A 10,378-nucleotide genomic window follows, 5' to 3' on the forward strand; every position below is an offset into this window, starting at 1 on the left:
AAACCATTTTCATCTACTCCCTCCGCTTCAGTCTGCTTTTGGGTGCAGTCCAATTCGATAGGATAACGTATCATGGCACAACTCATACTCCCAAAACCTTGCTGTATTTATGTTTTCATTCATTCATTCGTCCCCCACACGCATTTTGGGAACCACCGGCTCAGACCCTTTGGAAGCCCATTTTAGTTGACAGTGTTCTCATAAAGATGTATGATTTGTCCCCGATTAGTGTATCGATCTACAACCCCAATTCCAATGAAGTTGGGACGATGTGTTAAACATAAATAAGAACAGAATACAATGATTTGCAAATCATGTTCAACCTATATTTAATTGAATACACTACAAAGACAAGATATTTAATGTTCAAACTGTTTTAGCAAATAATCATTAACTTAGAATTTTAAAAAAAAACACGTTCCAAAAAAACTGGGACAGGCTCATGTTTACCACTGTGTTACATCACCTTTTCTTTGAACAACATTCAATAAACGTTTGGGAACTGAGGACAGTAACTGTTAAAGCTTTGTAGGTGGAATTCTCTCCCATTCTTGCTTGATGTACAGCTTCGGCTGTTCAACAGTCCGGGGTCTCCGTTGTCGTGTTTTCCGCTTCATAATGCGCCACACATTTTCAATGGGAGACAGGTCTGGACTGCAGGCAGGCCAGTCTAGTACCCGCACTCTTTTACTACAAAGCCACGCTGTTGTAACACGTGCAGAATGTGGTTTGTCATTGTCTTGGTGAAATAAGCAGGGGCGTCCATGAAAAAGACGTTGCTTGGATGGCAGCACATGTTTCTCCCAAACCTGTATGTACCTTTCAGCATGAATGGTGCCTTCACAGATGTGTAAGTTACCCCCAGCTTTTTTTGGAACGTGTTGCAGTCATAAAATTCCAAGTTGATGATTATTTGCTAAAAACAATAAAGTTCATCGGTTTGAACATGAAATAACTTGTCTTTATAGTGTGCTCAATTAAATATAGGTTCAACATGATTTACAAATCATTGTATTGAATGCACTTACAAAATCATCATCAGTGTTAATTTGAACAAGTATGAGAACATCAAATGTTAAAATGTATAGTGCTTAACAAATTACACCACCTGTCATTTCTGTCACAGAGACCAATCAGCCTCATGAAATGCTTTAATGAGGACCTTTCATTTTCAGTCAGCCGCCCACATTTCACCATTTTGAGCAGGACTGAGTCAACTCAAAGTGAATTCAATCAAATTTGAGCTGCCTTACTGGGCTTCTCTGAAAAGTCAGAAGTGAATCAAGCATACCGTAACCTTCATCCATCCATCCATCCATGTCTTGCACGACGTGGCTAAAATACCAAAATATGGGTCCTTAAACGATATAGTGAACTTTTTTGGTCCCGTTGTTTTGTACTTTTCATGTTTTCTGTTGTATTTAAAAGGAAAGAAAAAAATTGCATCCAATGAAAAACAACCAACTGAAATTCTATTTGTGGCTTTTTGACCCGCCTTATTGTTAACTTGGCAAATTTAGTCGGTAAGATTTAAACCAATGCTCCTCCTTTTCCTCCGGCACATCTTTGAAGTCATCAGATGCAACATTTCAGCAATGTTGAGCGCCACGGAGAGGACGGCCATCGCCAACATGAAGATGATGAACACAGTTTTTTCTGCCGGACGACTGATGAAGCAGTTTGTGTCAGTCTGACAGCTTCCGCCTTGGAACGTAATCTTATCAGGCATGAGAATGAAGCCGTAGATAAAGTATTGACCCACAATGAAGGCCACTTCCAGCAAGATCTTGAACAGAAGCTGCATCATATAGCTGACCAACAAAAAGCCTTTCAGCTTCACCTTGCCATGTTCATCAGAATATTTAGGAGATTTGATTATCCGATTTGAGTCCCGCTTTTGCTCCAGGTGTCTCCTGAGCTTATTCTCTTTGCGAATAACAAGCAGGACGTGACCCAGATAGATGAAAGTAGGTGTTGAGACAGTGAGGATCTGGAGAACCCAGAAGCGTGTATGAGATATGGGGAAGGACGCATCATAGCAGGCATTTTTGCAGCCGGGGCTTCTGGTGTTGCAGTCCATGTTGGCTTGTTCATCTCCCCATATTGTATCCACGCCAGCGGCGAGAATGAAGATTCTGAAAATGAAAAGAACACTCATCCAGACCTTGCCAAATACAGTCGAGTGTGATTCGACCTTGTCCAACAACTCCGATAGGAAGGACCACTCCCCCATGATGGCAGCCGATCTCTCACGGATCTGCGGGAGAAAATACAAGCAAGTTATACGATGCGCGTCAAACATTTAATGAGAGCCAATGGGTAAAGACACACAGGCGCACAATTGGCAATGATTGACGATATCCAAAAATCGAAACCCCGCAATCGGGCAAGGAAAAAAATGAATGATTCAGTTACTGGTCTCGCATCCATTTTGTCTCTTACGTCCTCGCTACCCCTCGAATCTTATACTTTTCCGCGTTCCTCATTTCCTGAATTGGATCGTTGCTCGTCACAAAATAAAATGAACCATTCATTTTTTTTTTTTTTAATCCTTCAGGTCCACCTGCCTTCCTCATGAAGGAATTCTTCCCAACTTGAATATACGGTATATTGTATCGAATATTGTGCTGGGTCTACAGAGTCTATATTACAACAATACACCCTTTCAATGAATACAGGACATTACTAAACTTTGCCACACACTTTAACTTTACAAGCCTGGAAAAGAATGCACGGTATTAAATGGGTCTACAATTAAATGAACATCTCCACATACAATATTCATATAACAACCTTTTATTGGAACCGTGTTGTAATTCAAAAAAAAATAAATAATCATTTGTACATTCATTGTACAATGTTTATCTGTCAATCCCACCACTTTAATGAAATAATACAATCTCCACTTCCAGTATGTAATGCTTTTGTTCGGTAGAATCTACTGTATATGCTAGGTGCAATAAATCTTTATATTCCCTTCCAATTTGTCACAGATGACTGTTGATCACCAACATTTTTATATTCCCCAGAGCTGTGAAACGCTAACATATTCTCTGTCATACATCTTGCATGTTAACAACTCAATACATGAAACTGTATTATTGAAATAGTAGATTGTCTATTGCTCATAGAGCGTAACAATGGTGCCTACCTAAGCAATGGTTCCTGCTCCCTTGTGTTGCTTGTGCTCGCTCTATAACAGTTTCACTTCCCTCTTATAGCTTCTAGTGAACTTGCGGAATCATCACGTTGATCATCCGCCGACCCACTTGCACTCCCGCACGCAAGCGTGACTATCACTCAGCGCAGCGGTGACGCCATTTACGCCGAGGGATAACTTTGTTGCCAGGAGCCGACCACGCCTTCTTGTTCCGCTAAGCGGGAGAAAGTGCTGTGCGTAAAACAAAAGAAAAAAAGGACAATAAGTCCGATAATAAATAACTTCTTCACCAATTCAAAGCATTCCACTGACTCCATGTTTCCCACATTCTGCACTGTGCAACACTAAAATACCCGCATTTTAGCCACAATTCGACAAATTCTACATTTGTAGCTACAGTTTCCTTATTTCTCAACCAATTCCCACCGTTCCAACTTCGACATGTTCAGCTCATTCAAGCGCATGATTTCCATCAGCGTTTTTCCAGGAATTGCACCTTCTAGTCGGAAAAGCTAATAATACCTATCTCTTCCGGGAAGGATGTGATACACCAATAATGGGCTCAAACAGGACCGAAGCTTGGGTCACAGTGGTTTCTGTGCCCTGCGATTGGCTGGCGACCAGTTCAGGGCGTACCCCGCCTGTCGCCCACAGTCGGCTTGGATGGGCACCAGCATGCCCACAACCCCGGTGAGGATCGGCGGTACGGAAAACGGACGGATGGATTTTTTTTCCTTCCCTGGCTCGGCGTATGAATGCACATCCAAGTTCATATTAAAAGGGTGTAACTTGATGTCTGGGTGTAGGGCTACGTCGTCAATCGTGGGAGGTAAGTTTACTGTGCGGACGAATGCTCATTCTGCAGTCTGTCAGACTCACCGACCTCTCTGCCAGGAAAGCGGCTTGATGACATTCTTCAAAATAATCACGAGTCGGACACACCGAAACAAGAAGCGGTGAGCGTCACGCTGATGTGAGTCAATCAAGCCCAACCCATTTGACTTGGCTGTACTTAAGGCTCGCCCTCGTTGTCCAACCGATTGCGGTTTTCTTTCCTTTTTGACAAATATTTTCTGGCAACTGGAAGTGTGTCAGGCAAGTATTTTTTTTCCCGTCACATTCAAATATGCATTTGTTATGTTATACTCGCATGAGGTATCACAGCATAGTGGGTTAAGCTGGAGCCTATCCAGTATCAGTACTCGCTATCGGCGAGTACTCAAGAGTGAATACGTGCTGAAGATGTGAAGAAGAAAAATCGGAATTTGAATCATTTACATTTGAATTTGAATTTCGACACGTGAGGAATTGCGTTCAAAAACTCAATTTGAAAAACAGCATTTGAATTTGTATTGCTTCATTGGAAACATTGCATTCAAAAACGGGATCTGAATAGTATAATTTGAAATTGAATTTATTTATTATTATTATTTTTGATTGAATCTGAAGCTGAAGTCCAATAAACTTGAAAGTCAATGTAAGAATTGTTTTTAGATGCACTGAAAAATCCAATTTCATATTTTCACATTCAGTTTGATCATTTCAGATTCAGTTCGGCAAATACAATTTCAAATGAGCTGCGACAGACATCCCGGAACTGGAAGGAATAGCAATCGATTGGCGATACGCAGATCTCGTCTTCGGCCAATCAACGCCTTCATTTTTGTATCACGTGACATAGGGAAAGTCTAACCAGTGACAGTATTTTAACCTTTACACCACCTTTCGTTAACCTTTGTGGAATGCATCGTACGGTCAGAAAGAGATAAAAAGCGGCTTCCTTTTGAACGTAGCAAGGAACATATCGTCGTCTTTCCGTTTTTTTTCCCCCCCACCTTAACGTCATCCGGGCATTGAACTCCATACGTTAGGCTTTACTGACACCTGGGGGTAGAAACAGCACACAGCACATCTCGATACAGACAGCCCTGTTTCAAAGGAATTTAGGGCGTTGACATGAATGAACAAGTTCAACTTAAAAACCATAGCGCAGTTTCCAAGTTATTAGAAGTAGGAGATAAACATTGACTCTACACTATTATCCCATTCCATGGCACCATTAATTCCCGTTATAATTCCCATTTTTCAAGATACTGTAAACCTCATGTGTTATAATGCTTTTCCTATAAATACTGAACGAATCCAAGCATTAGTGTGTGTTTGGTGTGTATTTACACCCCTAAACCACCAAATGGAACCAGAGGCCAAACCATAATTATTTTACATTATCATCTGCAAACATCACGGTCCACGGGGATTCCAGTCTAACCTCATCTGTCAGCCTATCCATCAACACTGCAAAAAGGAAGGGGCTCAGGGCTGATCCCTGATGCAGTCCCACGTCCACCTTAAATTCTTCTGTCACACCGACAGCACACCTCACCGCTGTTCTGCTGCCCTCGTACATGTCCTGTATTATTCTAACATACTTCTCTGCCACTCCAGACTTCCGCATGCAGTACCACAGTTCCTCTCTGGGTACCCTTTCATAGGCTTTCTCTAGATCCACAAAGACACAATGTAGCTCCTTCTGACCTTCTCTGTACTTTTCCATCAACATCCTCAAGGCAAATAATGCATCTGTGGTACTCTTTCTAGGCATGAAACCATACTGTTGCTCGCAAATACTCACTTCTGTCCGGAGTCTAGCCTCCACGACTCTTTCCCATAACTTCATTGTGTGGCTCATCCACTTTATTCCTCTATAGTTCCCACAGCTCTGCACATCACTCTTGTTCTGAAAAATGGGCACCAGCACACTTTTCCTCCATTCCTCAGGCATCTTCTCACGCACTAGAATTCTATTGAACAAGCTGGTCAAAAACTCCACAGCCACCTCTCCTAGATGCTTCCATACCTCCACAGGAATGTCATCAGGACCAGCTGCCTTTCCATTTTTCATCCTCTTTAATGCCTTTCTAACCTTACTAATCATTGCCACTTCCTGGTCCACCACACTTGCCTCGTCTACTCTCCCTTCTCTCCCATTTTCCTCATTCATCAACTACTCGAAGTATTCTTTCCATTTAGCTAGCACACTGCTGGCACCAGTCAACATATTTCCATCTCTATCCTTCTGTCTGGCCAACCTGTATAGATCCTTTTCTCCTTCTTTAGTGTCCAACCTGCCATACATGTCATCATATGCCTCTTGTTTGGCCTTTGGCCTTTGGCACCTCTTCCCGAAAAGCTGCACGACACTCGTCCTGTCTCAGCTTCCACCACATGGTTCTCTTCTCTGCCTTTGTCTTCCTAATCTTCCTCCCCACCACCAGAGTCATCTTACACACCACCTTCCTATGCTGTCTAGCCACACTCTCCCCTACCACAACCTTACAGTCAGTAACCTCCTTCAGATTACGTGGTCTGCACAAGATGTAATCCACCTGCGTGCTTCTACCGCCGCTCTTGTAGGTCCCCCTATGTTCCCTTCTGGAAAAAAGTGTTCACTACAGCCATTTACATTCTTTTTGCAAAGTCTATCACTATCGGTCCCTCCATGTTCTTTTCCTGGATGCCGTACTTACCCATCACTTCGTCATCACCCCTATTTCCTTCACCAACATGTGAAGCATGCAGTTTTTCACACCTGGATTTGGGGATCTGCCATTCCTCCTTGCAGATCCTCTCCAGTTCTGTCAGGTTGGATGGTGACCGTTGGTGGACAGCCATTTTCCGATATCTCCAGAGGTGCTCAATTGGGTTTAAGTCAGGGCTCTGGCTGGGCCATTCAAGAACAGTCACGGAGTTGTTCTGAAGCCACTCCTTCGTTATTTTAGCTGTGTGCTTAGGGTCATTGTCCTGTTGGAAAGTGAACCTTGAGCCCAGTCTGAGGTGCTGAGCACTCTGGAGAAGGTTTTCGTCCAGGATATCCCTGTACGTGGCTGCATCCATCCTTCCTTCAATTGCAACTAGTCCTGTCCCTGCAGCTGAAAAACACCCCCACAGCCTGATGCTACCACCACCATGCTTCACTGTTGGGACTGTATTGGACAGGTGGTGAGCAGTGCTTGGTTTTCTCCACACATGCCGCTTAGAATTAAGGCCAACAATTTCTTTCTTGGTCTCATCAGACCAGACCAGACCTTATTTCTCACCATCTTGTAGTCCTTCAGGTGTTTTTTTTTTTTTTTTTTTTCAGTCGGACCACTCTGCCATAAAGCCCCGACTGGTGGAGGGCTGCAGTGATGGTTGACTTTCTAGAACTTTCTCCCATCTCCCGACTGCATCTCTGGAGGTCAGCCACAGTGATCTTTGGGTTCTTCTTTACCTCTCTCACCAAGGCTCTTCTCCCCCGATCGGTCAGTTTGGCCGGACGGCCAGCTCTGGGAAGGGTTCTGGTCATCCCAAACGTTTTGCATTTAAGGCCACCGTGCTCTTGAGTGCAGCAGATATTTTTTTGTATCCTTGACCAGATCTGTGCCTTGCCACAATTCTGTCTCTGAGCTCTTCAGGCAGTTCCTTTGGCCTCATGGTTCACATTTGCTCTGACATGCACTGTGAGCTGTAAGGTCTTATAAAGACAGGTGTGTGGCTTTCCTAATCAACTCCAATCAGTATAATCAAACACAGCTGGACTCCCATGAAGGCGTAGACCATCTCAAGGATGATCAGAAGAAATGGCCAGCACCCGAGTTAAATATGTGAATGTCACAGCAAAGGCTCTGAATACTTATGGCTGTGTGATATTTCAGTTTTTCTTTTTTAATAAATCTGCAAAGATTTCAACAATTCCATTTTTTTTCTGTCAATATGGGGTGCTTTGTGTACATTAATGAGGGGAGAAAAAAAGAAAAATGATTTTAGCAAATGGCTGCAATATAACAAAGAGTGAAACATTTAAGGGGGTCTGTAAGTTCTTGCTGCAGGACACGCGCCTCTGCAATATGATCGGGGCTGTAGGCTGACAAATATTATTTCTATCATTGACAGAAATGTCCCTTTCCTTGTGTTTGACGTCAGTATCTGTTTCTCTCCTTCAGATGTTAGTTATTTGCCATGAGTGACTGGTCATACCTGTCCAAACTTCTCCACAAGGTCCAGGCTCATTCCACTGTGGTAGGAAAGATCTGGATGAGTGTCCTCTTCATCTTCAGGATCTTTGTACTGGGCGCTGCCGCAGACAACGTTTGGGGGGATGAATTGTCCGAGTTCTACTGCGACTCGAAAGAACCAGGATGTACAAACTCCTGCTATAACTGGATGTTCCCCATGTCGTATGTGCATTACTGGGTGCTCCAAATCACATTTGTGTCAACGCCCACCCTGGTCTACCTTGGCCATGCTGTCCTCATCATCCACAAGGAGAAGAAAATGATAGAGCTGGAGCAGAGCAAAATAAATGGAACTGCATTGAAGACACCTAAGTACACAGATGAAAGAGGGAAGGTTAAAATTAAAGGCATCTTGTTTTACACATACATGACCCAGCTGGTGTTCAAGATAATCCTGGAGGTGGGCTTCACCATTGGACAATTCTATGTCTTTGGCCCTCTTAAAGTTGTGTCCAATTTCCATTGTAAGAATTCACCGCCTTGTGCTCTTGAGAGCGGTTCCAGGTGTTATATTTCTCGTCCCACAGAGAAGACCATCTTCATCTTCTTCATGCTTGCCGTTTCTGGTATTTCAGTGCTCCTCAACATTGTTGAGATTGTGTACCTGCTGTGCAACAAAGGGCAAAGGGCAAAGAGACAGCTCGCAGCGCAGTCTCATGTGCTCACTGCAAAGCCGTGTGCACCGACCACGCCGGCATGGGGAGCCGTGAGAAACCAGTATGGAGGTTACCCTCTGTTGCCGGTACATTCTCAGGTCACCACGTGCTTAAGCAGTGATAACAGTCACATCCACGCAGAGTGAAAATAAGGACAACTCATGAAACCTTCACGGTTGAATGAAGGCAGTTCATTTTTTTTCATTTGAATCTTTTGTATTCATTGTGATGTGGCAAATAAAGTGCTTTAATGAATGTGTGGGCTCTACAAAAAAATTAGAAAATACCCAAAATGTATAAAATTTGGTTCGATGTCACATAAAGGTAAAATTAGTAATGGTGGGCGGATCGATCCGCATGCTCATAGTATTGATACCAAGTCAGTATCAGTATCGGATCAATACTAGAGCGTTGAGATCGATACTGTAGTTTCAGTTTCACTCTTGTACGCACTGCTGCGATTTTGTCAAACAGGCGACTGCCAGGCCGCCAGATTTGCGGCTTCTGTCTCAACATGGAGCAGGTACACTTTGCTCCTCCTTCCCTCTCTTGTGTGTTGATGTTTTGCCATCACGTGACTTAGCGGTGCAAAGCAAACAAGTGAGCAAGGTGCCAGCTCGGGTCTGCCATGGCTGCAGGACTGATTCGATGACTGCTGTGGAGAACTGCCTCAAAAGCTCCTGTGGCAGGCCGTGCTTCCTCAAAAGCCACAGGAAGTATATCCTCTGCTGGGCCAGTTGGACATGGGAGCATGTCCTGGGTCGTCCGGTGTGTGGCGTGCCCGGAACACCTCGCCAGGGTGGCGTCTGGGGGGCATCCCAACCGGATGCCCGAGCCACATCTGGCTCATCTCGATGCGGAGGAGCAACGGCTCGACTCTGAGCCCCTCCTGGATGACCGAGCTTCTCACCATATCTCTATGGGGGAGCCCGGATGCCCTGCAGAGGTGTTTGTACTAAAATATGTATCTAATCAGTGACGTGCGGCGAGGTTCACGATTGGTGAGGCACTGACGATATGAAAGACGATATGTCACGCACTTTCATTCAATATATTGGACAGTCTGTTCAACGTCGTTCAAGTGCAGTACATGTGCGATAAAACGTATCTCATTGGCGATGTAATGAGGAAACACCAATGTCTCTTGTGCGAAGCCACGGACCAATCGCAGCCCGCCTGAGCGGATGTGTGCGTGACTCGTAATATGAAATATTACATTCAGCTATTTTAATGGTGAAATCCCTGAAATTACTGGATTGAAAAAGAAAATCGATGGAAAGCATGGACATAGAACTACATTTTTTATGTAATCGTGAGGTTTTATTTACTATTCACATGCAGTGGAAAGGAAAGACCACCAGGGGGGCGGTGAGGCTCTGCCTTACTTGCCTACCCTGAGCGCATGTCACTGGTATCCATCCATTTTCGGTACTGTTTATCCTCACTAGGGTCGCAGGCGTGCTGGAGCCTATCCCAGCGATCTTCGGGCAAGAGGCGGGGTACACCCT

General features: G+C 44.1%; 3 protein-coding genes across 3 annotated transcripts in view; 1 reads left to right on the forward strand and 2 right to left on the reverse strand.

The window, feature by feature from the left end:
• Positions 1-312: 312 nt before the first annotated feature.
• Positions 313-10,378, reverse strand: part of LOC133468302 (gap junction Cx32.2 protein-like) — a 69,418-nt gene continuing 59,352 nt past the window's right edge. The window contains exon 2 of the mRNA XM_061754053.1: positions 313-2,257. Within this exon, the coding sequence (XP_061610037.1) occupies positions 1,517-2,257 (741 nt within the window). The 3' untranslated portion in view covers positions 313-1,516. The remainder of the gene's footprint in view (positions 2,258-10,378) is intronic.
• mcm9 (minichromosome maintenance 9 homologous recombination repair factor) overlaps positions 2,146-10,378 on the reverse strand; it is a 138,078-nt gene continuing 129,845 nt past the window's right edge. The window contains exon 16 of the mRNA XM_061754050.1: positions 2,146-2,257. The gene's annotated coding sequence lies outside the window, so the exon portion shown is untranslated. The remainder of the gene's footprint in view (positions 2,258-10,378) is intronic.
• On the forward strand, positions 4,127-9,141 carry LOC133468301 (gap junction Cx32.2 protein-like). The gene is made up of 2 exons (XM_061754052.1): positions 4,127-4,255; positions 8,143-9,141. The coding sequence occupies exon 2, from the start codon at positions 8,159-8,161 to the stop codon at positions 9,014-9,016; it is 858 nt and encodes a 285-aa protein (XP_061610036.1). The 5' UTR covers positions 4,127-4,255; positions 8,143-8,158; the 3' UTR covers positions 9,017-9,141.

Source organism: Phyllopteryx taeniolatus, chromosome 18 (assembly GCF_024500385.1).
Source record: "Phyllopteryx taeniolatus isolate TA_2022b chromosome 18, UOR_Ptae_1.2, whole genome shotgun sequence".
In the NCBI taxonomy this organism is placed as follows: domain Eukaryota; kingdom Metazoa; phylum Chordata; class Actinopteri; order Syngnathiformes; family Syngnathidae; genus Phyllopteryx; species Phyllopteryx taeniolatus.